The following is a 27,486-nucleotide window of genomic DNA, read 5'->3' on the forward strand; positions in this document are numbered from 1 at the left end:
GTCAGAAAACGGAACTGTGGCCGCGGCCTCCGGCCAATGGGAAGAGGAGACGTCTGAGGTTCGCGCCGCCCGGAAGCGCCTGCGACTCGGAGAGAATTTCTGGCGGAGAGGGGCGCGCCGCGAGGAAACCCGAGCGTCCACCAATCGCGGGGCTCCTTCTCAGTTCTGACCAATTGCTTGAGAGAGGGCTTAACTTGGTTACCAGTCTAGAAACTACGTCGCGTGCGCCCGGGACGCGCGATCGCCAAGGCGATTGCTCGGTGCCGAAGTACATAAGGCGCCTTGCATAGGGATATGATCGCACAGTACAAACTGATTACAAATAGTCTCGATTTCTTAGAAAAGAGACTTGGTCCCTTATAGAGAAGCTGCCGCGGAGACCGACTTGAGATTCGACTTCCAGCGCTCCGTAGCGGTGAGACGACCCCACCCCCTACCTCACTTCAGAACCCGCTTTCGAGAAAACTCAGGGAAAACGTTCATTGGCGGTGTTGGGATTTTTTAATTGAAATATTTTCTGTAAGTTTCCCAGCAGAGTTGCACATAGTAAGCATGCAATTAATAAAAGCCGTTATTATAGTTCGAAGTAGAGCTTCATCGTTGGTTGTTCTTTCCTCCAGTTTCGTTTATCACAGAAAACTAGTTGTTTAGCAAAGCCTCTTCGCTTAGCTTTGCTTCCTGCATAGGTTATCCAGATCTTTACCGATGAATGGTATCTCGATTATGTCCACTATAGCTCCACCTCTTGCCCAAGTCAGTTATCTCCTGACTTTATATCTCGATATAAAGGTCTCCTAACTTCATATCTCGATACAGTATTTTAAAATAGTCCTGCTCTCCTCCCCATGATTGTGCGCACCCTAGAGATCACAGATTAGCCTAAACTGGTGGACCTGGGAGCCCAAGGTCCTGTATCTGGCTGGCTGGCCAGCCCTGGGATTTCAAACCGTTGTTGCCTCAGTTGCTACTATGGGTGGAATTCAAGGCCTCCTGCTTGTACAGCAAGTAAGTGGCAAGCTTTACAGACTAAATTGTCTCCCCAGCATCCTTGTGACTTTTTAAAACATATATCAAATCATGTCACTCTCCTGCTTAAAAGCCTTAGTGGTTTTTCATTTCACCCAAAGTAAAATGCCAACTCCATGGCAACTTACAAAGCTGTCTAGTTTAATAATTAGTATCCTCCCCTGTTAAATACCTTTAAATGTTCCAGAATAATCAGCTCCCTTCCTCCTTTTTAAACATTTTCATTGTATGTATCCACTGTATACGGTACTTCCTTGCATAGGCAAATTACGCAAGTATATAATGTACACGGAGCATATTCTGCCTCACCATTTGCCCTCTCACCTTTCTTTTTCCTTCTGTCCTGTTATTCCCTTTGTTTCTTTAGAACATTGGCCTCTACTTTCATTCCATGTATACATATGTAATTTTAAGTACCTATATAAAACCTGGTAACCACAAATGAGAGGAGACATGTATTTTTCCCTTTGAGACTGGCTTAATTCCCTTTAGATGAATATCTCAGTTTGTATTCATTTTCCTGTAGACAGCCTAACTGCATTCTTTATAGTTAAACAACAAAAAAAAAAATCATTGTCTATGTAAAACACATTTTCTTTATTCTGCTGCTGTTGAATTCCTACGTTAGCTCTGTATCTTAGCTATTGTGAATTGTGCTGGAACAAACATCGATATTTTGTCAAAACCCTCTTGTGCATTAATAAAAAGGCTTATTCTTATGTGCATGAGTGCTCTGCCTGCATGTAAGCCAGTACATGCCTGTTGCTCAAGAAGGCCAGAAGAGGGTGGAGGATCCCCTGGAACCGGAGTTGCAGATGGATGTGAGCAGCCATGTTGGTGCTAGGAATCAAATCCAGGTCTCCAGAAGAACAGTTAATGTTCTTAACTTCCAAGCCATCTCTGCAGCCTGGCTTGCAAGTGTTGTAGTGAGAATTTTTACATTGGGAGATAGGTCTATAATTTTCTTTGTAGTGTCTTTGTCTGGTGTTACTAGGAGGGTAAATTGGTTTTATTTTTAAACTGTTATTTTATGGACTACTTTGAGAAATGTTGGTGTTTTTCCTAAAGGTTTGGTAGAATCCTGCCGTGAATCTATCTGGGATCTGGGTTTGGGCTTGTTTGCTGTGAAAAGACACTATGACCAAGGCAACACTTACAAAATAAAGCACTTAATTGGGACCTTACTTAGGGTTTCAGAGACTTAGTTCATTACCATAATGGCAGAGAGGATGGTGGCATGCTGGCAGGTGCTCAGTAGCTCAAAGTGCTACATCCTGATTCACAAGGAGAGAGAGACAGAGGCATAGAGAGAGAGTGTGCTCCTAGGCCTGGCATGGGCTTTTGAAACCTCAAAACCCACTCCCTAGTGACATTCTTCTGCCAACAAGACCACACCTACTCCAACAATTACACACTTCATCCTCTTAATCCTTTCAGAGTCCACTCCATGGTGACCAAGCATTCAAATGTATTAACTTATAAGGGCCATTCTTTAAATCGCTACAGGACTCTTTTTAATTGGGAGATTTTTTTTATTGTTTTTTAATTATTTTTACTACTTCAGTATTGATGCTTATTACACAGTTGTTTAAATTACTTATTTCCTCTTCCTGTAACTGACAGGTTTTATACTTCTAGAAATTTGTCCATTTTCTTTTAGATTTTCCTGGTGATGGGAATTTCCTTGTTATCTTGAAATGGTTCTCATTTTATCTCTGTTTTGTTGAATTAGGGCTTCTGTCTGTGTTGGTTAGTTTGGGTGAGATTTGTTGATTCTGTCATTTCATGGATTCTTTATATCTTTTTCCAATTCAGTTTTGTTCATTTCTGTGCCCCTCCCATTTAATATTGTGTTTATTTTGCACGTGTGCACATGCCGGTGCAGTGTGCACATGGAGGCCAGAGGGACCCACTTGTAGTCTGTTCTCCTTCCACCGTGTCAGTCCTAAGTATTGAATTCAGGTGGTCAGTCTTGCTGGCAAGAGCCTTTTCCTGCTGAGCTGTGTCCTAGTTCCATTTCTGTTGCAATGATAAAAATATCCTGAAAAACGATGACAGGGAAGTAATGTCTCTTTGACTTACAATTCCAGGTTACATAAAAAGTCCTGTCATTGCAGAGAAGTCTTAGGGCAGGAGTTTGAAATAGCTGTTCACAGCACATCCACAATCAGGAACAGAAACAAAAAATACTGTGTTATGGCTCGGAAGGGAAAGGTATCCTGGCTGTCAGAAGCCAGGCTATATCTATAGCCCTGTTCTGGGTGGGGATGGTTTCCCCACAGGAATGTAAGCAATCCTGCTCCTCTCAGAGAGAGCCATTATAGCTCGCCTTTGCTCCGCTCTGCTAAGAGTTTCCCCGCAGAGATCGTTGTCTGTTGCTTCTCTGAGTGCTCTGCTCCGCTGAGTTACTTCTCTGCTTCTCTCTGCTAAGGGAGAAACCCCAGCAGAAACATAGCCGTTTGCTCCTGCTCCAGCAAAAGTTGTTACTCCTCTGCCTTGCTCCACTTCCGGGAAAGGTCTTCACCCAAAATTCATTCAAGAGATTTATTGGGAGGTAAGCATCCAGGAGTGTGGCTGCCTTGGCCAGGGTGGAAAAAGGCAGCTCCCAGCTAAACAGGTACAGGGTTTATATATAACCTTCTTAGGGGCAGAGTTTTTCCACAGTGAAGCTTTTCAGTGTGGGAATTGGTTGGATTTCAATCCCTGAGCTTCGAACAAGCTCAGAGATTGGCTGGATTTTGTGCTTAGGAATGGGTTGGTTTCATGCTCAGGTTTTTATGATGAGTTGGTCAGGAGCAGAGTGTGTTTCAGGGTCAAAGTGTGTTTTTTGTCTCTGGTTTCAGGGTCAAGGTATGTTTCTTTCACTGGCTCTGGTTTCAGGGTCAGGGTATGTTTCTTTCACTGTCTCTGGTTTCAGGGTCAGGATGTGTTTCTTTGGCTGGCCCCTTTACCTTACAAGTATCCATGTTGCCTGCCCCCTCACAGGTCTACTAGCCTCTCTACTTGTATATAGGTCAGGGCTCCATCCAGGGAATGGGTCAGTTAATAATCTAAACAGTATTCCCCATTCATGCCCACAGGCCAACCCGATCTACTTAATTCCTCCATTGAAATTTTCTTCTCAGATGATTCTGGATTTTGGTAAATTGACAATTAAAAACTAACCCTTGCAGCCACCTTGCAGTCAATGCCCTAGTCAATCACTTACTTTCCACCCACTGATTGGAGGTTTGTCTTATCCTGTTTTCCCAAGACCCTAAGGTGAATTTTAAAATTATTTTAAAATGTAAGTAGGCACTTCCCTCTTAGAACTAATTTCATGGTTACAGGGAGATGGCTCAGTGAGGAAAAGCACTTACCATGCAAACCTAATGACCTGAGTTCAGTTCTAGAGACCCTCATAGAAAGCTAACTGTAGGCCCCGCCTATAAAAACCCCTAGGCCTGCCCCTTGTGATGTATCCTGAAGGTTCCATAACTTTCCTAGACAGCTCCACCATCTGAAGACCAAGTGTTAAACCCTTGGGTTTATGTAGCCATTCATATTCAAATTATAGCATTCTGTCCTTGGTCCCCATTGGCTCATAGCCATCTCATGATGCAAAATGCATTTAGTCCAACTTCGAGAGTTCTCATAATCTAAGAATACCAATGCTGCTCTAAAAAGTCCAGTCTCTTCTGAGACTCAAGGCAATCTTTGAACTATGTTCAAATCTCTGAACTACAAAAACCAGATTACATACTTCCAACATACAATAGGACTGAGGAAACATTCCTACTCCGAAAGGGAGAAATGGGACATAGTGAAGAATGGTCAGACCAAAACATGACTAAAATCCAACAGAGCAAATAACAAATCCTTTAGCACTACTTCTGGTACCTGGAACTTCAGTTTCCAAGGCCCAACTCTGCCCTTTCAGCTTTGCTGCCTGCAACATACATTTCTCTTGGGCTGAGTCCACTCTGTTGGCAGCCCTCCTTGGCAGATGTCCCTCCATGATGGCATCTCAAACATCTTAAGGGTCTCCCTTGTAACCCAGGCTTTATCTTCACAACTTCAGCACAGTAGCTTTGCAGGGACTCCCAACCTGCCACACATACACACCACACACACACACACACACACACACACACACACACACACACACACAGCTTGGACTCAGGTGCCTTCTGAATCTCATGGGGAAGAATCTATGACCTTCTTGGTATTGCATCTTTCATGCATACAAATCTAGTATGATGTGGACCATATTGCCTATTTCTGCTTCTAGTTCAGGATGGAGCACAAGGCCCTTGGACCACTGTTCAAAACTTCAGTGTGCTGCAGCTGGTGAAAACTTGCTCCGAATGGAGTGGAGACCATACCTGGGCCCTGCTTTCCAGGGTTGGGACCCTCGTGGGTTTGTCCTCAGGACTCCTTTCCTTTTGTTACTGTGCAGAACAAGAGGCTTCTCTTAGCAGTTACCTCTTTTCCAGGACATGCCTTAGAGGCAGGGTTAGCTGCTTACTGCTTTTTTCCTCTTTGGACTGCACCTTTCTTTCATCCTGCCCCACTTGTTTTTTATCGTAGGCCTGCATCAGAGTAGTTAGTAATAACCATGCAGCCGGTTCAGTGTTGTACTGTAGTGAAGCTTCAGTCTGCTTTAGAGTCAGGCTTATTCAAATGCTTAGGAAAGGAGCAGAAAGCAGGCAGGTTCTGAGCCAAAATACCACACTATTGGCCCCTAGTTCATGTCCTAAACTGCACACTGTGCCCTAGTCCAGGTCCTAAACACCACACCGTGCCCTGGTCCAGGTCCTAAACACCACACTGCGCCCTAGTCCAGGTCCTAAACACCACACTGTGCTCTAGTCCAGGTCCTACCACACTGTGCCCTAGTCCAGGTCCTACCACACTGTGCCCTAGTCCAGGTCCTAAACACCACACTGTGCCCTAGTCCAGGTCCTAAACACCACACTGCGCCCTAGTCCAGGTCCTACCACACTGTGCCCTAGTCCAGGTCCTAAACACCACACTGTGCCCTAGTCCAGGTCCTAAACACCACACTGTGCCCTAGTCCAGGTCCTAAACACCACACTGCGCCCTAGTCCAGGTCCTAAACACCACACCGTGCCCTAGTCCAGGTCCTAAACACCACACTGCGCCCTAGTCCAGGTCCTAAACACCACACTGCCCCCTAGTCCAGGTCCTAAACACCACACTGCGCCCTAGTCCAGGTCCTAAACACCACACTGCGCCCTAGTCCAGGTCCTAAACACCACACTGCGCCCTAGTCCAGGTCCTAAACACCACACTGCGCCCTAGTCCAGGTCCTAAACACCACACTGCGCCCTAGTCCAGGTCCTACCACACTGTGCCCTAGTCCAGGTCCTACCACACTGTGCTCTAGTCCAGGTCCTAAACACCACACTGTGCCCTAGTCCAGGTCCTAAACACCACACTGCGCCCTAGTCCAGGTCCTAAACACCACACTGTGCCCTAGTCCAGGTCCTAAACACCACACTGTGCCCTAGTCCAGGTCCTAAATACCACACTGTGCTCTAGTCCAGGTCCTACCACACTGTGCCCTAGTCCAGGTCCTAAACACCACACTGTGCCCTAGTCCAGGTCCTAAACACCACACTGTGCCCTAGTCCAGGTCCTACCACACTGTGCCCTAGTCCAGGTCCTAAACACCACACTGTGCCCTAGTCCAGGTCCTAAACACCACACTGCGCCCTAGTCCAGGTCCTAAACACCACACTGCCCCCTAGTCCAGGTCCTAAACACCACACTGTGCCCTAGTCCAGGTCCTAATAGAGTCCTTGTTTCCTAAGGAGCATCATGCACAAGGCTCCATTGCCTTGATCTCTCAGCATTGCTGTCTTCCGGCCTCCATGAGAATGACTTACTACATTCTGTTTCCAGCAGCATTCAATGCCTTTCCAGCCTAGAGTTCTAAAACTGTAACATTCCACAAAAGTCCAAAGGGCATGTGGTCAGGTTTACTACAGCAATGACTCCACTTGGTACTGTTTCCTGTATTAGTTTCTTTTCTGTTATCATGATAAAAATGCCCTGGCTAAAAACAACTTGGGGGAGAAAGGGTTTATTTTGGCTTTCAGTTCTAAAGGGACAATCCATGCCGGGGAAGGCATGGCAGTAGGAGCATGAAGGTGGCTGACCACATTGTATCTACACTCAGGAAGCAGTATTGGAAACAGCACATGCCACACATGTGCACACACACAATGAAAAAGCCATTCCCAATTCAAACAGTTGACAGACTATTCCCTGATTATCACAGTTTCTTGTTTTGGACCATTACTAAGGTAGTGTACTGTGAATTTTCCTTTCTGTATTAAAGGCTGGACTGGTTGGTTAGATATCTTCTATCACTTCTGCCTCAGTGTTCCAAGTTTTGGGATCCCATGAGGGGCACCAGAAGTTGGCACCAGACAGCTGGGTATTGTGACAGGCCTGGTCATGCTGCATGTTGGCAGATTTGAGCCTTCAGATTAGGAAAGCGGTTGAGTATGTTAAAGGGGGCTTAATGGGTCACCTAGTTGGAGCATGAAAGACAATGCTGAGGGAGATTTGAACTGCAGGGGTCCAACCCAAGAAGTTTCAGAGGGAAAGAAAATGAGGAAGTAGCCAAGAGACCATTCTTGTGATATTTTGGCAGGGATGTGGCTGCTTTTTTGCCCTTGCCCAGAAAATCTACCTGAGACTAAACTGAAGAGCTTTTGGATTAATGGCATTGGCAAAGATTTCAAGACAGCCTAGTATTGACTGTTGTGTGGTTATCAGTGGTCACACCTATGCCATTCTATAATGAAAAAGAACAAGCTGAACAAGGAAAAATAAAAATTGTACAATTTGAGGAGAAAAGGAATACTAGGAAGTATAATGGAGCTAAGTCCAGTGCTCAAGTAGACAAAATGTTTAAAGAAAAACCTGATGTTAAATGGAATAAAGGGAGTGATGGCCTCAGGGCAAGTCCCCACCCAGCTAAACTTCTAACTTCTGGAAAGGAGTTAAAGAAAAGCTTAATAATCAGTGAACATGAGAAAAGGAAAGCCAATGCAGACGCAATTGAAGGAGGGGCCATGGTCCAGCCCTAGAAAGTAACAGAACCTGGCAGCTTCGGCCTCAGGGTTCTGACTTTAAGGTCAAGGATACAAGAAAGGGGTTATGGAATCTCCCCGTGACTGAGAAAACACAGTGAGTGAGGTCAGACGTGTTAGGGTGTCCCTGCATGGAGGCCCAGACTAGCCATTGTGTGAAGCTGTGAAGGTGAAGCCTGGATTGCCATGGAGACCCCAAGATGTTAGAGATGCCAGAGTTGTTGGATACCTGCTGAGGAGAGCTGCTAACAGGGAGTGGAATCAGCCCAAGAAAAAGAAGTGTGCTGCAGTCAACAAAGCTGAATGGAGTTGGAGATCTGAAGAGCTCTTTAACATAAAACACAGAAATGTAGAATTTTGAGTTTTCATTGTTGCTTTTCTGTCTTACTATGGTCCAATATCTCCTCATTTTGCTCCTTTTCCTCCCTTTTGGAATGGTAATTGTTAGGAATTTTTCCTAATGTGAGCTCTCTGCTGATGCAAAAATCCCAATCAAGCCAAATTAAGAAATATCCAGGTTTAATGGGATTCTTGCGCTCTTGGGAGGCCACTAATGTGTTCCTCTTTGGGGAGCTCACTTAAATACCCTGTGGGAGTGGTCCTGACTCCTGGCATGCTGGGATTTGGAGTCCAGACCGATAGAACTCTCAGGCCTGGGGGCTGGGATGGATGCGAGGGGCTGGGGTCTACACCCCCAACTTAACAGTAATGTGTATTCTGTGTTATTGTATGTTGAAAATATGTGATCTGCCTTTTGATTTTGATTTTACAAGGGGTTACAGTTAGGAAATGGCCATGAGTCTATGAACTGCTAACATTATTGAGACTGGCAGACTATGGGGACTTTTGAAGTTGGACTGAGAGCATTTTTCCCATTATGATATATCTAGGAGCCTATGGGAGTCAGGGAGTGGAATGCGGTGGTTTGAATAAGAATGGCCCCCAGAGGCTCCTATTTTTGAATACTTAGTCAACAAGGGAGTGACACCACATGGGAGGGATTAGGAGATATGCCCTTATTGAAGTGAGTGTGGCCTTATTGGAGGAAGTGTGTCCTTGGGATTAGCAGCTCTTCCTGCTGCTTGTGGTTCTGTTGTAGAGCTCTCTGCTTCTTCTCTAGCACCACGTCTGCCTGTGTGGTGCCATTCTCCCAGCCATTGTGACAATGGACTCAACCTCTGAAACTGTAAGCCAGCCCCAATGAAACGCTCTCCTTTATAGGAGTTACCGTAGTCATGGTGTCTCTTCACAGCAATAGAATACTAAGGCGGCTATCTACTACAGATCTAATTTGTACTCTACGCCTTCCCTCTGTCACCATAAGAAATGTCAGATCAGCACCTCCCTCTCATTGTCTCTCACTATCCCCTTTCTCTGGAGGTGAGTGTGGCTGTCATCTACATGCCTTTTTCTTGTAATTCCTCCCATTTGATGGCAATTTTGAACACAGGTTAACCTTAGTTGGTTTTCTGGAAGACCTTAGTTGTATGTCTTATTGTCTAGATAAGGGGCTAGGCTAGTTTGCTTGACGCCTTGTCCCATACATGCTACTTGGGGGGATTGTAGTATTCTCTTGTCCATCCTGTCTCCATACACAAGTGGACCCCATCTGTCAAGGAGGCATGGCACTCCATACCTTGAGGTCCACCCCGCTCCTCCTCAGACCCAGCAGATTCAGTGGTCTATTTTTTACCCCCAGCATGTACACTGGAAGCCATGCCATCCTGTGCCACCTTTGGAAGGGTTGTCTAGGTGGAGTCTCCACATTCAAACAGCAAGCTTCCAAAAGTGTGAGTGCTCATCACAAAGACATCTTTGGTTCCAGGATGCCACAGATGTCTATTAAGCTGGAGAAGGAACCAACAACAACAAAAACAATCATATACTCATCTAGTGTGATAACCAGTGAATTTACTGGGGTCACTTATGGGAACATGAGTGAGGGGTTTCAACAGGAGCATGGGAAATTTACAAAAGACCGCATCTTGAGGAAAATCTCTCTCTCTCAGCAATTGTTCACTGCCTGAGGGGTAGACTTCTTGAGCCTTTCCACCCTAGCAACCGTGAACTGCCTGTGCTCCGGGAGGGGCCGCCAGCAGGAGCATTTGCCCCCTCCATTGTAGAATAACAGTGGACCCAATCTTGTGCAGGTCTTCTGCAGATGATCACAGCTGGTGAGAGTTAGGGACCAGCAGCTACACCATACTTAATGTCCACAACAACCAGGAATTGATTAGTACTGGGCGATTAAAGATAGAGGAGGGAAAATAGAATGAGTGAGCATTGGGAACAAGAGGGGAGAGGATGCTGTTGGGGCTAAAGAAGGCCTGAAAAGAGATGTCATCGTGTAACCTTAAATAGCCTCCGCTCTCAGGAGACTCAGAGACCCCACCAAACAGGCCAGCCTGTGTTCTTTGAGAAAGCCTGTCAAAAGTCAGAAAGGAAGTAAGAGGGGGAAAAAAAAGAATGAGAACAAAAAACACTGGCCTGCAAGTTGATCCTGGGTATTGAATAAAGGGATAAATGTAGGGGAGGGGGCTGGGTGAGGCACCCACTGAATGTAATCTCTTGACTTGCTGTTGTCAGCCTGGATTCTGTGCCCCTTCCTAGGCCCTCTGATGCCAGGCACACCTGTAGACAGTCATCTGCAAGGTTGGGCCACGAAAACTGATCCTGTCAGTTGGCCATCCTTCTGGGAGGAATCACAGGTGTGGGCGAACTTCTGGTCAGTCTTCAGGGGTCAGGTGGTGATTGCTGTCCTTATCACAGTGCTGCCCTGTCCTCATGAGTCAAGTGGCAGGTACTGGCCACTCCTTCCTGATGCTGGGCACTTGGCTTGAAAGCCTGCCAACTCTGGCTTTGACTAGGTTTGTCGCTTGCTGAATAGCCTTTGTTGCCAAGTTCCTTCCAACAGTCTAGAGGAAATCGGCTGTTCAGGTTCCAGCAAAGTCTAGGGCATTTATTCCAGGTTCCCAGAGTGTTTGGGGCAGAGATCTTAAAATGGTTTCTGAGCCTCTCTTGTTGAATACCCAGAATATCAGAAGTTTCTGTTGCTGGAGTAAACACTATGACTTAATGCAACTTGGGGAGGAAAGGGCTTATATGACTTACAGGTAATGGTCCATTTTATGGAGGGAAGGCAAGGGATGACTCAAGCCAGGAACCAAAGCAGAGACCGTGGAGGAATGCTTACAGGCTTGCTCCCAATGGCTTGCCCAACCTGCTTTTTTATACCATACAGATCCACCTGTCTAGGGGTGACACCACCCACATTGGGCTGGACCCTCCTGGATCAATCATTCATCAAGAAAATGCTCCCACGGTCATGACCTGTCTGATGGAGGCACTTCTTCAATTTAAGAGTCTCTCTTCCCAGATGGCTTCAGTTTGTGTCAAGTTGACAGAAATTAATCACCGCACATGGTGTCTCCCTTCCCATTAAAAAAATGTTTGCTTAAGAAGAGTATTGTGTGGTTTTCCGAAGCCCTCTGCTTTAGACTGTTGCTCCTCTCTCCCTGGGAGGAGAGAAATTACCTAAACTGAAACTATTACTCTTTTGAGACAGGGTTTCTCTGAGTAGCCCTAGCTGTCCCAGAACTCACTCCATAGACCTGACTGGGCTCGAACTAGAGATCCTCCTGACTCTGCCTCCTGTGTACTAGGACTAAAGGCATGCACCACCATCACCCGGCAGTAACTTTTTTTTTTTTTTGTTTTTTTGAGACAGGGTTCTTCTGTGTAGCTTTGGTGCCTGTCCTGGAAATAGCTTTTGTAGACCAGGCTGACCTCGAACTCACAGAGATCGAATGCAGGGATTAAAGGTGTGCGCCACCATCTCCCGGCCTAGAAACTATTATTTTTTTAAGGTCTACTATCACATCTAGAGAAGCTGTAAAGAACTAGGAAAGTAGGAATATCGAAAGCCAGTATGAGAAAATTTCTTCCTTTCCCATCTTCTGGGTGGAATCTAAAAAGTTTCCTGAAGTCTGTAGCTTGGCTGGAAGGTTAGCCGAATTCAGGGGTGAAAGCCATGGCTCTTGCTTCATTCCCAAAGGATTCTGACTCTCGCTTAAGCTTCTTGCTGTGTTAAGACTTTGGGTGTGCTGAGTTCGACTCTCCATGCCTCGGTTTAGCACTTGAGACCACACGTACCCGCCCCCGAGTAGCTCTAAACTGCGGTGAGCGTTGTAATTACCCATCACAGCGCGCCAGCCTCGTGGGAGGACCACGGTTCCACGGAGCCCAGGGAGACTTCTCACTCCCGGGGTGAAGGGCGCAGCGCCAGAAAGTTCCCAGCGGCGGGAAGCCGTTTGCCTCGGGGCTGGAAAACCGCGGGTCGCTCTTGGTCGCTCTAGCCCTGGTCCTCCAGGGCTCTGTGGTGGGAGGCCTGGCGCCTGCGCACTGCACGACCTGCGGCGGGGCGGGCGAGAGGGAAGCTCAGGCTGTGGCTTCGGAGAGGGTTGGTGGTGAGTGCTGCGCGGGAACTGTCCAGCCGCCTCCGGGGTGGGGTGGATTGGCTGTCCCAGAACCCAACTCGATCTGTGCCCCTGGCTATTCCGCCTCCACGCGGGACCTCAGCGCGGCCTGACCTCGGGAGTCCCGGGGAGCCCCCGCACACCCGAGCCAGCGCTGTCCAGGTAGCTCGCTGCCCCCTCACCTCCCCACCCCCACCTTCCGGGTTTGTACTTTCTAATTGCTCCTGTTGAGCCAAGTACAGGGGTCCGCAGCATCAGGTGCCTGTTGCCTCGAAGACACCCTGTTTCCGTTTTGGAGAAAACTGAGGGTTTCTCCATAGTGCTGTATGCAGCCATTCCTGGATTGGACCGGACCACCATAGACTTTTTGCCTCCCAACATCTATCGTATGAGTTGACCTTCTGTTTAAAGGCCTCCTGTGTCTAAGGGTTGTCATTCTCTTCTAGACCCACTCAGTTTTAGAATTTCTCCCTGTACGATGTCCCAAAGTTGTAGCCATGAAGTTCTCAAAGCAGACCAGAACCCTAAATCAGAGTGTGCCAACTAAAAATGATTCTAGACAAGTCCCCTAACTTCTCAAGGCTTGTCTGAAGTGAGAGAAATACAGGTGACTGTGTGAATGAAAGGAGCTGAAAGATGCACCCTCCCCTGGGCGCGCCCCCCACGCGGGCACATAAGCGCTCTGTCAGTTATGAGATATATATATATATATTTTTATGTGTATGGCTGTGTGCCTGGCTGTATGACTATGCACCATGTGCGTGCAGTGCCCACAGAGGAGGGTTTTGGATCCTCTAGGACTGGAGTTAACAGATGGCTGTGAGTCACCATGCGGATGCCGGGACTTGAACCCCAGGTCCTTTGGAAGAGCAGTAAACGCTCTTATCCATTGAGATGTCTCTGCCTCCTAATTATTTCTTTTCAGAAAGCAATAACACACCATTCCTAATTGGTCATACAGAAAGTTCTTTCAAATTATGCTAAGAAATGCTCGATGAGATGGATGTTTTGGTTAGATGATGATGTATTTGATGGTTGCTTTGGGGAGGGCAATATGTCAGGAATTCCAGAAATGCCAGTTGTTGGTTGTTTTTTTTAATGCACATCTAAAAGTCCCTGGGAAGCAATTTATAGTGCATAATATGCAGAAAGAGATAATCAGAACATTATATGTAATAGCTGAAAGCTTTAACCTTTTAAAATGGGAACTTTAAAGGAAAAGGAGAGTAAGATGGGTCCCTCTGTCCATCACTATCAACAGGCATCAGTGTTTTGCATATCTTGTTTTATGAAAAATTGGGAACTTTTAAGTGTTGAAAAGTAAACCGGAGTACATTTGGAGTGCTCAGATACCTTGAAAATAATTCAGAATTGTATCTATACACCGCAACCACAAACATTCAAAATCAAAGTAGCATCCAATCTAGAAAACAGACAAGAAAGTGCCATAAGCTGTTAGCTGATTTCCCTTTAGTGGTGGGAATATGAGTAACCCCCCCGCTTGTGTTATAGTCCTGTGTGTAACAGCTCTGGAAGCGCTGTACCTGAACTGAGCATAGCTGCACACCAGGGCCAGTTCACAGTAGCGAGAATTCATCCATTAATGCGTTCACTTTCCTTGACCCACGTTTGCATCCACAATCCTATCTGCCACCTGGAGCTAATGCCTGGTGTTGCACCTCATGGTCAACTCACACATTCAAATCTTTAAGAATAATTTTAATTTTATTTATTTAGTTGGGGTGTGGGGAGCTATGGGGATTAGTAGATAAAGTTCACAAATGGTTTTCCCCCTTTCACTGTCTTGAGTCCTGGGGGTTGAACTCAGGCCATCAGGCTTGGTGGCAAAAGCCTTTATCCCTGAGCCAGCTTGCTGTCCCTGTATATCCAAATCATTATTAGCAACTGTCTTCTAGGTGTAACTGATATTACTGTAAAATTTTATTCCACTCTATTTCTACCAATGTTTCCCAGCAGGATCCAGCATAGAATCTGGGACAGGATGATGCCCCCTGCCGATACCTTTTCTTTGCTCTCTAGGCAGGAATAGAACCTAGACCGTATGCATTTCCATACTTTTCTAAAACAGCCATTTCTAATAACTTAAATAAGGTGATGAACTCATAGTCTTGTTTTTCTCTCAAATAGATTGCAATGGAATTTGACCAGAAGTCCATTTTGCTTTTGGTGAGGGCCAGAGCTGCTGTTAAGTTGAGGCCACAACACGCTTAAAGATAGTTAGGGGGTCACTTCCCAAGAAAAGGGGTGAAGGACATTTGTTTAGTGTTTGTAAAGGAACTTTGTTTCACAGGTATGCAAAGAAGCCTCTTTGTCCTGATGTCTTCAGAGATACTATGGATCAGTCCGGAGTTCTCCTCTGGGTAAAAGCAGAACCTTTTATAGTGGGTGCCTTGCAAGTCCCACCTCCATCCAAATTCAGTCTTCACTACCTCAGGAAGATAGCCACCTATGTGCGGACGCGGGCCACAGAGGGCGCCTACCCACGCCTCTCCTGGTCTACGTGGAGGCACATTGCGTGCGGAAAGCTGCAGCTGGCCAAGGAGCTGGCATGGCTCTACTTTGAGATATTTGATAACCTTTCGGTGAGGACACCCGAGGAGCGCCTGGAATGGTCTGAGATTTTGTCCAGCTGCACTACTGAAGAGGAGGTGGAAAAGCAAAGAAGTCAGGTACGTATGGACCGCTGTGTACGTAGTTACTTTGAACAATAACCCCTCCCTCGTGTGTGTCCTAACAGTGCAGCTCGGGCTTTGGGTTGTTGGCCCTCGTGATTCTAAAGTGCGATCTGAATTGTGGCATTTCCAGCTTGGAAGTGTTTTGACGCATGTGATCAGTGTATTAGTCCTTTTGTGTCGTACGTAGTTCATGTTCCCCCACTCCTGAAGGAGCCATGCGCTGGCAGCTCTTCCACTGACTGTAGAAGTATCCTGGAGCAAGTGTGCGGCTGATGTTACAGGTAGAGGCACCTGAGTCTTTAGCAGTCTGTTGTTTTCCCCTTACTCAGCCCCTTCATTCTATCTTGACTGTCTAAAAGTAACTTCTGCTGTATACTAAAATCAAATATTTTTATGACTGTATTCATTAATTCACCCATTTTCTGTTGCTAATAAGATAATGCCACAGAGGGGGTTATTTTTAAGGTGCCCTGTTGTGGCTCATTGTCCTGGAGATTCAAGGTCAAGAGGTCATGTGATGGCTATAGCAGTGGTTCTCAACCTCTGGGTCTCAACCCTTTGGAGTCGGATAACCCTTTCACAAGGGTCACCTGAGACCATTGGGAACCACAGATGTTTACACTATGATTCATACAGGAGCAACATTACAGTTATGAAGTAGCAACAGAAATAATTTAATGAAGAATTGTTTTAAAGGGACACAGCATTAGGAGAGTTGAGAGCCACTGGGCTATAGCATCCTTTCTGGTAGAGACCTAAAGCAGTACAGGAGGACATCATGGTGAGAGACACTGTTTTCCTGTGTGTGTACAATAGTCTCTCTTCGACTTATAAAGCTACCAGTATGGAATCTCAGGGCTCTGATCTGATATCTTTATTTAATCCTAGCTGCCGCCTAATCCCACCCAACACTAGTTACATCGTTTTTACCCTCTTAGTCCCTTACCATGAGGATTAAATTTCAACATGAATTCTCAGAATGGACAAATCATGTACAAGCCATAGCGTCCTGCTTCTGTCTCTTGCTCCACGTAGCCCATACACTCATAGATGGTGTCATCCTCTATAAATAATCCACAGTCTTAAGTTATTCAAGCCGCATTTAAACTCCAATGTCTCATTTGAGATTCAAGGCAAACTCTTCAGTTGTGAGACTGTAAATTCAAGTTATCTACTCAGAGTATATAGTGGGACAGGCTATGGAGTGGGTAAATATTTCCATCTCAAAGGCAGTAGTTAAACTGAGAGTAGTAACTGGCCAAGCATGGTGGCGCACGCCTTTAATTCCAGCACTTGGGAGGGAGAGACAGGCGGATCTCTGTGAGTTTGAGGCCAGCCTGGTCTACAGAGCGAGTTACAGGGCAGCCAGGGTGGTTACACAGAGAAACCCTATCTTGAAAAGCAAAAGAAAAGAAAGTAATGATTGGCCCAGATCACATCCAGAAGCTGTCAGCAGACACAAGTTGTTAAACCTCCGAATTCTCTCGTCTTGGGAAGGGGTTGTGTCCCTAACGCCTCGAGTAGCGCTTCCTCCGTGTCTTTGCTAGGCTCAGCCCAAACTTAGCTCTCAGCTCAGAGTGTCATAACCACGCCTTTCCCAGGTTGGCATTGTAGACTGGTAGTTCCCAGTTACAGAGTCGTGGGGGTAGTCTCCTTCCTACGATTTCATTAGGCATTGACCCTCTCTAGCAGGACTCCTAAGCCAGGCCTCTATGTCGCCTTCTAAGTTTTCCTTTGAAATCTGGGTGGAAGCTGCCATGCCTCCATAGCTCTTGCATAATGCATGCCTACAGTAATTGTGAAACTGCAAGGTGACACTTGCTTCTTTGATTAGGGTTGTTAGCTGTACCTGGGCTTGCTCACTCCCTCTTTTGATTAGTCTTAGCTGTACCTGGCTTGCCTGAGCATAGCCGAAGTGGCCAGAGTGCTCTTCTGGAAAGAACTTCCAGAGAGAACTCTGAAACAGTTCTTCCTCTAAGCCACTGGGCTGTGGTGAGAAAAGTAGCCCCACAGACTTCTAAGGTGCCCTCGAGGTCTCCCTCCTATTGTCCTGATGCGTCTGGCCTCATTTTATCCATGCCGATCTCTTTGGCAAGGTTACTGGATGCACCCTACATAGTTTTTCTTTGCTCCTTTGCTGGATGACCTGCAAATCTTTCAAATCCTTTTGCTTTGTTTTCTTTTAAATTTTACATTCTATTCTTAGATGGTGCTTTTACACCGTTCTTTGTGAAGTTAAAAGGTAACCCGGGAACAACTCGACCGTTTTGTTGTTTGAGTATTTCTTCTGCCAGGCACTCCAGTTTGTCACTGTAAATTCTGCCTTCTGTAAATCTGTAGGTGGGTGCAGACATAGCCCTCTTGCAAGAGCTAGCTCAAGGGAGTTATATATACACTGGGAGAGTGTATATTCCCTGAGGACAGCACCCTCAGCCAGACCCAGAGACCTCCTACTAGACTCCACCTCATACAGGTCCTACCATCTCCCCACATTGCCACCCTGGGAGTCCAGCATCAACTCAAGACTCACAGGAGGACAAACTCCACCCAAACCATAGCAGACAGCATCTCTGCCCCCATGGACTCCGTAAGCTAGTAGGAACGACTGGTGTGTAAAACGGTCGCACAGTAAAGTTTAGAAATGGACTTGAGACTGATTCATTCTTGTGGTAGGAATAACTTCACAGAGTGTATTAGTTATATACAGTAGTTTAATTATGATGCCTGTCGCTTGGGCCAATAGCAGCTTGTTTATCATTTGTCCAACAGTCCTACACAGCCACACTTGATGGGATGAATCTCAGGGCTCCATGCATTGACTCAAGAAATTATGTTTCTATATTTTGGAGTCACTTAGTGTTAAATGACTTTGCTGAGGGGGGAAAAATGAAATAAGACAAAGAAATGCAATAGGGTCACACTAGCTGATCTTTTGCTCGTATTACACAGAGGCCACACAAGCTGTGGCTGACTTCCAGGTTGTGTTGGCAGTGGGAAGAATTGCTTCCTTGTAGACCATGCCTGTTTTTTTTTTTAATCACAGATGGGAATAGACCAGTGGGAGGACACAGCTGCCTTTCCCCCACAGTGAGCTTGAGAATAGGTCTTGACTGTGAAGCAGTCACCATGGTGAAGGCCACAGAACATATCTGTCACCTTCCTAAATTTGTCGCAATCCGTTATTTTTATTTTACTACTGCATAACTTAAGCACATGTAAGTTCTAACTTTTTAGAAAACTTTATATATGTAATTGCAGTATTGTTAGCTGCATGGTGCTGTATTGCAGACCTGAAGAACTAAATTACCGTGTGTAACTGAGACTTTGTCAGCTTTTGACAATATCCTATTTCCCTTTTGTTCCAGCATTTGACAGTCACTGTTCTTCTGTGCTTCTGTGGACTTGACTCTTTTAGACTTTGGATGTGCTGTGGTTGGAGTGTCTTTCATGGTATCCTGTGTTGGATTTTAATGCTCATCATGAGAGATTAAGAGGGTACAGACTTAGTCTGAGGGACAGGCCCGTATCCCAGCTATTAAACAGACAGGAAGATTACAGGTTCAGGGCAGCCTGGGCTACCCTGGGCAGCGTCATCTCAAAATAAAAAATAAGTAAAATGCATATATATTATGTAAAAAAAATCCTAATGACTTTACCATTTTTAGAAAAGTAGCAAGATATAAGAACAATGTATAAAAATCAGTAGTTTTTCTATATATTGAGAAAGAACTTGCTGAGAAAGAAATAGGGAGAAAAAATGCAAGCAAACAACCTTGGAATAAACTTACCAGAGGAGGTAAAAGACCTCTACAACAAACATTTTTAGCACCGAAGAAGGAAATAGTGGAAGACACAGAAAATAGAAAGGGTGCCAATGCTCACAGATTCGCAGGAGTAATGCCGTAAAAAAAATGACAGTATTACCAAAAGTGATCTACAGGTTCTGTACAACTCAAAGTTTTGATGACATTCTTTACAATACTAGGAAAAACAATCTTGGAATTCGTATAGAAGCACAAAAGACTCTGGACAGCTGAAGCAGTTCTGTGGCCAAAGAGCAAGGCTGGAGATGCCACCATAGCTGATCTCTAATTACAGTAAGGAACCATAGTAACAGAAACAGGCATGAGACTGCCAGATAGACTAGAGGACCACGAGAAAAACAAGCACAGCTACAGCCGCCAAACCTTCAACAGAGGCGTCAGAAACACAGGGAGAAATGGTACCATCTTATAAATAAGTGGTACTGGGAAAACTGGATATTCATGTGTAGGAAAATAAAAATAAACCCTCTGTTCTGAATAAAACCAAAGAAAAATGTATCAAATACCTAAAACTCTAGAACTGTTAGAGGAGAACAGCGTAAGGTACAGACGAGGACTTGCTGAGAAGGACTCCGAGAGCACAGGCTCGAGAGTCGATACTGGGGATTGTGTGCGATTTCAAACTGCACAGTGAGGGAAATACTCGGAGGAGTGCAGAGAATGTCACAGAACAAGAGGAAATGCAAACCATACGTCTAACGGGACTGATATCTAGAATCTATACAGGACTAAGGAAATTAAACAAAACAAACAATGCAACCAATAAATGGGTTAATGAATTGAATAGCAAGTCTCAACAAATATAAGGCAATAAATATGTGAGAAAAATGTTGTGTCTTTAGCCATTAAGGAAATGCAAATTTAAACCGTTTTGAGAATCCAGTTTACCACAGTCAGAATGACTGTTGTAGAAGACAAACACCGAGGAATACAGATGAGGATGTGGGAAAAGAGGAGCCCTCCCATGCTGCTGACGCACAATTCATAAAAACTTAGAGCAAGAAACTGGGGTCCAACCTGAAGGTCAGCAAAGCAAAACATTCCTCCAGGAATCTCAGAATGAGACTGAAAGCTGTCTCCTCCCATTTTATAATCTTTTCTAGTTCTGGGATTAAAGGCGTGCACCACTGAGATTAAAGGCATGCATGAACCTGTTTCTTTGGCAACTAGTTGTGGCTACTGGGAGTAAAGGTGTGTGTTACCACTGCCTGGTTTATAATCCCAGTGGGCTGTTTTACTCTCTGATCTTCAACCTGGTTTTATTTATTAAAATACAAATGAAATGTCACTGCATACTGCTGGTGGGAATGTAAACAGGTGCAGCCACCATGGAAATGAGCGTGACCGTGTGTGCCCAAGGGTGTCCTAAGTGAGCATACCAAGGAGATAGTTGACATCGGTGTTTATTGCTACACTGTGTAGTAGCCAAAATATAGACTCAGTTTAGTTGTCCACCAACAAATAAATGAATACAGAAAATGTGTATATACCTAATGGAACTTTATTCAACTATAAAAGAATGAAAGTCCATAGCTTTTACTAGTATGTATGATTTACATGTAGGATAGTGTCATAACAAAGCCTGTTGCTTCATGTAATGAGGGTGTGCTAATAAAATTTAAAAATCACACTCCAAAACCTAATCTAATTACAGTGGCTAGAGACAGGGCCTTAGGAAAGTGATTAGGATTAGACAAGGTCAATAGAGTAGACTTACTATTGATGGATTTGAAAGAGAGGGGTGGGGAGAGAACAAGAACAGACAGACTACATGCCCATGCCGCTCCCACTCTTGCCATCTGACCCCCAGGCCAACCTTGTGACTCTGACCAAAGAAGGCCACTGCCGAATGGATGCCCTGCACCTCCAGAACTGTGAGCCAAAATAATCGCTCCTATTTACAGAGTAGGCTGCCATGTATGTTTTGTTACACTAACAAAAGTACAACATAGAAAGGATGTCATATTTATCTTTCTATGTCTGTCTGTCTTTACATGGGTTTTGTTCCCGTTCATGGGCTATATAGGTCTCTGGAAAGATGGGAATCAAACAGTTAGAGAAAAGTACAGTTGCCCCAGCCTTGCCAAATAGGACCTGAGTCTTTGGCTTCTGTTTCTTCAGTCTTGTGGGCTAGTCTTGAAGTGGCAAATCTGAATTCATCTGCCTGCCACTGACTGTAGTCATAGTAACGCACAATATTAACTGCAGCAGAGACTGGGGAATGAATGCCACCTGGATGAGTGCCCTGGAAGACGAGAAGGACCTAGCATGGGACTAATAGCTAAAAGAGGTTTTGGAAGCTGAAAAGAAGTTTGTCCTACAACCACTAGGTGGAGGGCACTGCAGTCAGTGTTCAGCCACGTGTTTCTCTCACTGTGGGTTAGATGCTAGATATAGTAGTGCCTGGACATGAAGATGAATACAACGTTAAGAAACACCTATGGGTTTTGGGTGTTTATTGTGTATCATAGTTTTTGCTGGTTACTGTGGATAGTAAAGTAGAAAAAAGAAGACTCTTTACTGTCTCATGGGAAGACTGTCTGAAGCAATGATTGTTAAACTAGATGTATAAAATCAAGGAATGTATGCTGTGAAGAAGCCAATCCATCAAAATAATTGTTAGCTTCGGTGTTTCTTTATCCAAGAATTAAAAATAAGGGCTCACACAGATTTACAAAAGAAGCGCGGTGGGGCTGGAGAGATGGCTCAGAGGTTAAGAGCATTGCCTGCTCTACCAAAGGTCCTGAGTTCAATTCCCAGCAACCACATGGTGGCTCACAACCATCTGTAATGGGGTCTGGTGCCCTCTTCTGGCCAGTAGGCATACACACAGACAGAATATTGTATACATAATAAATAAATAAATATTTTAAAAAAAATTAAAAAAAAAAGCGCGGTGATGTTACTTGGAGAAAGTGGTAGTATGGATTAAGAGGGAAACATTGTCAGGGCTGCCAGCAGGCCACGTGAGAGAAGACACTGAAGGGCCCGGGACTGTAGTCTAGGGTCTTTTTATGGAGTGTGAGAGAAGGAAGGGCTGGCTATTAAGGGGAATAAGGTGGTTCTCTATTTTGATTGAAAGATTGGATCATGTATTCATTTTTCCTACTGCATATGAACCTCCCCACAGTGCATCTGATTTTGGTCATGTGCACACCCAATTATGCATAGACTTAAGATGGCCAATAGAGGATTCTCACTAAAGCATTTCTAGAGAACACAATTTTACTTTATTCTATGTACATTCAAAACCAGCCCAGGCTGGATCGGCCCTTCTGTTCTTCATACCTATGTACCTATAGACATGTCATGACATACCATATCATACCTATAGACATGCTTGACTAGAAACTACAAATGCCATTGTTGCCAGGGGCAGGGAAAGTTCAGGTACTGTTCAGGTATGTATGAGTAACGTGGCACAGGTGGGGAGCTGAGCCCTGAGGTTGCCAGGTGCAGTGTTTGGAGAAGGTTGTGTGTGCATGGTATATCAGGCTGCTAAGTACACGCTTGCATGATGGCGGTGTGCGTAACCCAAAACCTAGTGAAGGTCCCAAGTTGCACTAGCTCCTGTGCTTGCCTGCCTCAGGGTGGTTCCTCTTGTGTAGCCTTCTTAGAACGCTGAGATGAAGAACTGGTGAGTGGATGCCAACAGCCAGGGGAAGGGTAGAGATGGTCGGAGAGACGGGAGCGTTCTCTCTCTGGACTGTCAGTGCCGCAGTGCGGTTCTAGTTTTAAAGATAGGAGCTGGGTGAAGAGTACGTGATCTACTTTATTTTTAACATCTCTGCAAAAAGTTTAAGAAAGTAAAGAAAGGTGTAGTTTAGTGGGTAGAGTTCTGGCTTACGTTGTCAAATCCCTGGGTTCGTTCCCTGACATCGAATAAACTGGATGTGGTAGTACATGCCTGTACCCCAGCTCTAAGGTGGGGGCAGGATGATCAGAAGTTCAAGGTCATCCTCGGCTACCTAGCAAACGGGAGGCAAGCTTGGGCTGCATAAAATCCACTTGACTGACTGCATTTGGGTGATCCTGGGAATCTGTGTTTCAGCATCTCAGGTTTGGTTTGCCCCCCTACTGCTCTGTTAAGACACTGATCAAAATCATCTTGGAGAGGAAAGGGTTTATTTGCTTAGAGGTGCAGTCGATCCAGGGAAGTCAGGGCAGGAACAGAGAGCAGAGAGGAGCCTTGCTTACTGGCTTGCCTCCCCTAGCTTGCTCAGTGTGCTTTCTTACACAACTCAGACCACCTTCCCAGGGCTGGACCCTCTTATGGCAAGCATTAATCAAGATGTCCCACAGACATGGGCACAGGTCACACTGATAGAGACAGCGCCTCTCAGTTCAGGGTCTCTCTTCTCAGGGTTCTCTAGCTTTGTTAAATTGACAAAAACTGACGAGCACACGGGGTTAGAAATTCTTCGCCAGAGATTGTGTGGATCTGAGTGTGGACCCAGATGCATCTCATTGCTGTCTCACTCCTGCATGGGTGCCGGGATGGGAATGTGAAAATCATGAGCTTCAAACCACAGCCTTCTCAGATATGATGATGACAGCAGAACATAGGCATTTTTGGTTTTGGCTGTGTGTGGTTTTATTTATTTTAAACAGTGTCTCACTGTATAGCCCAGGATTCATGGTCTTTCCCCCTTAGCCTGCTGAGTGCCGGGATTATAGATGTGCTACCAGCTCCAAGACAACTCCCCTCCAAATGCGCATGTATAAGAAACTGTAGCTCTGGTTGCCACTCTGATGCCAGCTTCAGTTAGACTGATGCCCTAGATTTTCTTGACCAGCCTGTGGATCTAGGTTAAACCTTTATGCTTGGTTCAACTTCCTTCTTTTTCCTCCTTGCACCTGTTCATTTACATATTTGAGATGCTGAGGCTGCTTTTTCGCCTGCAGTATATTTTTGGAAAGGACATTGGTTTTCAGAAAGACTTCCTATAGTTTTCTATGAAGTGACTACAGTTACATAGTTTAGAAGTTCCTCTGTCTGGGCGTCAAGTGATAGCCATTTCTAAATTTGATGTTTTTAAGATCAGGAAGCTGTGTAACCCTGCTTACTGTATACGCACCTGTAAACTATGGTGGGTGCTGTTTTAAGGTGTGTTCATCTTTTGTTTCCCGGACAGCTTTCAGTGGACACGCTGCAGTTTCTGCTCTTCTTGTACATCCAGCAGTTAAACAAGATCTCCCTGCGGACATCGTTGATTGGGGAAGAGTGGCCCAGTTCCAGAAGCAGACCTCAGTCTCCTAGCCTCACTGAACGGGCCAGCTGTCACAGTAAGGTATTGATCATATCTTTTAAGGGAAATGCTTCCCCTTCCCCAAAAAGTGTGTTGTAATGAAGCCAGGCATTGTAAAGTGTGAAGCAAGAGTAATAAAAACAAATAATGGGGTCTCACCTGAAGATCCGAAAAGCAAAGCAGCCAACCACTAGAGAGACCTTTTACCTCTACCAAGGCTCAGACCAAAGGGGCGATCCAGCAGTGTTCTCCACCAGCTTTAGACTCTACACTCACTTGAGCTCCTGTCTCCACCTTTCTAATGCTGGGGTTAAAGGTGTGTGATCCCAAGTGCTGGGCTCACCTTTGTATGAACTCTGTTTCTCTTTTAGACAGATTCAGTCCAGAGTGGCCTTGAACTAACAGATCCTTCTGCTTCTGCCTCTGTCTCCCTCTCCCACTCCCTGGTCTGTATGGCTGACTAGTATGGCTGTTTTGCCTTCTGATCTTCAGGCAAGTGCTTTATTTATTAAAACACAAGTAATATGCCACTATAAGAGTATACCTGTAACTCTAGTTCCTGGAAGATGGAGCCAGGAGGGTTATGAGTTCAAGACCAACCTGGGCTATTAAGTGAGGCTCAAACAAAACAAAACAACAACAACAACAACAAAAAAATAACTCCCCTCAGTAACCTAGTCCCAGAAAGACAAATATAATATGTACTCACTCATAAGTGGCTTTTAGACATAAAGCAAAGAAAAACCAGTCTACAGTTCACAACCTCAGAGAACCTAGACAACAAAGAGGCAAAGAGGACCCTAAGAAAGACATACATGGATCTACATAGGAAGGAGAAAAGGAAACGATCTTCTGAGTAGATTGGGAGTGTGGGGATACGGGAGAGGGGAGAAGGGCAGAGGAGAGGGAGGGAAGCAGAGAACAATGTATAACACAATAAAAGCAATTAAAAAACTTCCCCTTTCACCTCTTAAATTGCTTAAGTAATTTTATGTATTTTAAATAAGTTGTCTCGCATGATCAACTGCCACACATAATGAGTCTTATGTAAGGTCTTACAGCTTTTCTTTCCTATTATAAAGAAAAACAAACATTTTCATTTTTTTTTGTATGTGAAGTATGTTGAAAGCTCTAAATGTAAACCATAGTGACATATGAAGGCTCTTCTTTAGAGTGGGTGTGCACACTTAGAGTTGTGCCATAGCATGTGTGTGGAGGTCAGAGCACAGCTTGCAAAGACTGCTTTTCTCCTTTCGCCATATGGGTCCCAGGGTCTGAACTCGGGTCACCAGGCTTGGCAGCAAGTGCATTTGTCTTGCTGACCACAGGCACATCTTGCCTGGCTAATCAATATTTCAGTATTGAGAGTTAGGTTCATTGAAGTCTTTTCTTCCAACCAGCTGATGCAACACCTTCTGGTGCTGTTAATCCCAGCCAGCAGGGAAGCGGTTTCCTGGTCAGTTTGAGATTGGTTTGTCACTTAGCCAATGTCTAGTATCTTCAGCAATAGGGTCTTTCCCACGTAGTTGTGACCAAGGGCAATGGCAATTGCTTGCGTTGCTTTGGAGGTTTCTGAGGCCCCCTTGACCTATATCCCACAGCGAGGTATCCTGTGCCCCTTTCTAGTTTCCTGGCTCTCACTGAAGCACCAAGTTACACACAAAGACAAAAGATTTGAAGAAGCTGGGATCCAACTATGATAGAGAACATGTGGTATTTGTCTTTCTGGACCCAGGTTACCTCACTCAGGATAATTTCTTCCAGTTCCATCCATTTATCTGCAGCTTTCATTATTACATGTTTTTACACCTGACTAAAATTCCACTGTGTCTATGTACTACATTTTTCTTACCTGTTCATCTGTTGGTGGGCATCCAGGTTGGTCCCTTCCCCTGGCTATAGTGAGTAGAGCAGCTGAGACCCTGCATGTGCAAGTGTCTCTGCAGTAGGATCGGAAGCCTAGGAGCAGTGTGGCTGGATCATACTGTAGATCCGTTTCAAGTTTGCTTCTTAATTTCTCTTGTTTGTTTGTTTTGAGATAGGGTTTCACCTTGTATCCCCAGCTGGCCTACAACCTGCTTTGCAGACCAGGCTGGCCTGTAACTCAGCAAGATCTACTGGCTCTCCTCAAGTGCTAGGATTAAAAGTGTGACCACCATGCCTGGTTCTCGTTCTAGTGATTTGGAAATTTCCAGTAGTCTGCAGGTCCATGCTCCCACCAACCATGTGTAAGAAAGAGCACTCTCTGCCACACTCAAACCAGCCGTGTATAAAAAAGAGCGCTGTCTACCACACTCACACCAGCTGTGTGTAAGAAAGAGCACTCTGCCACACTCACACCAGCCGTGTGTAAGAAAGAACACTCTGCCACACTCACACCAGCCGTGTGTAAGAAAGAGCGCTGTCTGCCACACTCACACCAGCCGTGTGTAAGAAAGAGCGCTCTGCCACACTCACAACAGCCGTGTGTAAGAAAGAGCGCTGTCTGCCACACTCACACCAGCCGTGTGTAAGAAAGAGCACTCTGCCACACTCACACCAGCCGTGTGTAAGAAAGAGCGCTGTCTGCCACACTCAAACCAGCCGTGTGTAAGAAAGAACACTCTCTGCCACACTCACACCAGCCGTGTGTAAGAAAGAACACTCTCTGCCACACTCACACCAGCCGTGTGTAAGAACGAGCACTCTCTGCCACACTCACAACATCCGTGTGTAAGAAAGAGCGCTCTCTGCCACACTCACACCAGCCGTGTGTAAGAACGAGCACTGTCTGCCACACTCACACCAGCCGTGTGTAAGAAAGAGCGCTGTCTGCCACACTCACACCAGCCGTGTGTAAGAACGAGCGCTGTCTGCCACACTCACACCAGCCGTGTGTAAGAACGAGCGCTGTCTGCCACACTCACACCAGCCGTGTGTAAGAACGAGCGCTGTCTGCCACACTCACACCAGCCGTGTGTAAGAAAGAGCGCTGTCTGCCACACTCACACCAGCCGTGTGTAAGAAAGAGCACTCTCTGCCACACTCACACCAGCATCTGTTCTCATCTGTGCCCTTCTGACTGCTGAGAGAGATCTTAGTGGAGTTCTTGTCTGCCTTTCCCTTAGGAC

The 27,486-nt window shown here is 45.5% G+C and overlaps 1 protein-coding gene across 5 annotated transcripts in view; it reads left to right on the forward strand.

The window, feature by feature from the left end:
• The first annotated feature begins 62 nt into the window (after positions 1-62).
• Tbccd1 (TBCC domain containing 1) overlaps positions 63-27,486 on the forward strand; it is a 48,208-nt gene continuing 20,784 nt past the window's right edge. The window contains exons 1-3 of one of the 5 annotated variants that reach the window (XM_075967888.1): positions 63-415; positions 14,919-15,297; positions 24,263-24,418. In XM_075967888.1, coding sequence (XP_075824003.1) covers positions 14,962-15,297; positions 24,263-24,418 — 492 coding nt within the window. In that variant the 5' untranslated portion in view covers positions 63-415; positions 14,919-14,961. Of the gene's footprint in view, positions 520-12,527; positions 12,770-14,918; positions 15,298-24,262; positions 24,419-27,486 lie in introns of those variants that run through there. The other 4 variants (XM_075967907.1, XM_075967915.1, XM_075967896.1 and 1 more) reach the window with 4 other exon arrangements.

The sequence above is a fragment of the Microtus pennsylvanicus genome, chromosome 1 (genome assembly GCF_037038515.1).
Source record: "Microtus pennsylvanicus isolate mMicPen1 chromosome 1, mMicPen1.hap1, whole genome shotgun sequence".
In the NCBI taxonomy this organism is placed as follows: Eukaryota; Metazoa; Chordata; class Mammalia; order Rodentia; family Cricetidae; genus Microtus; species Microtus pennsylvanicus.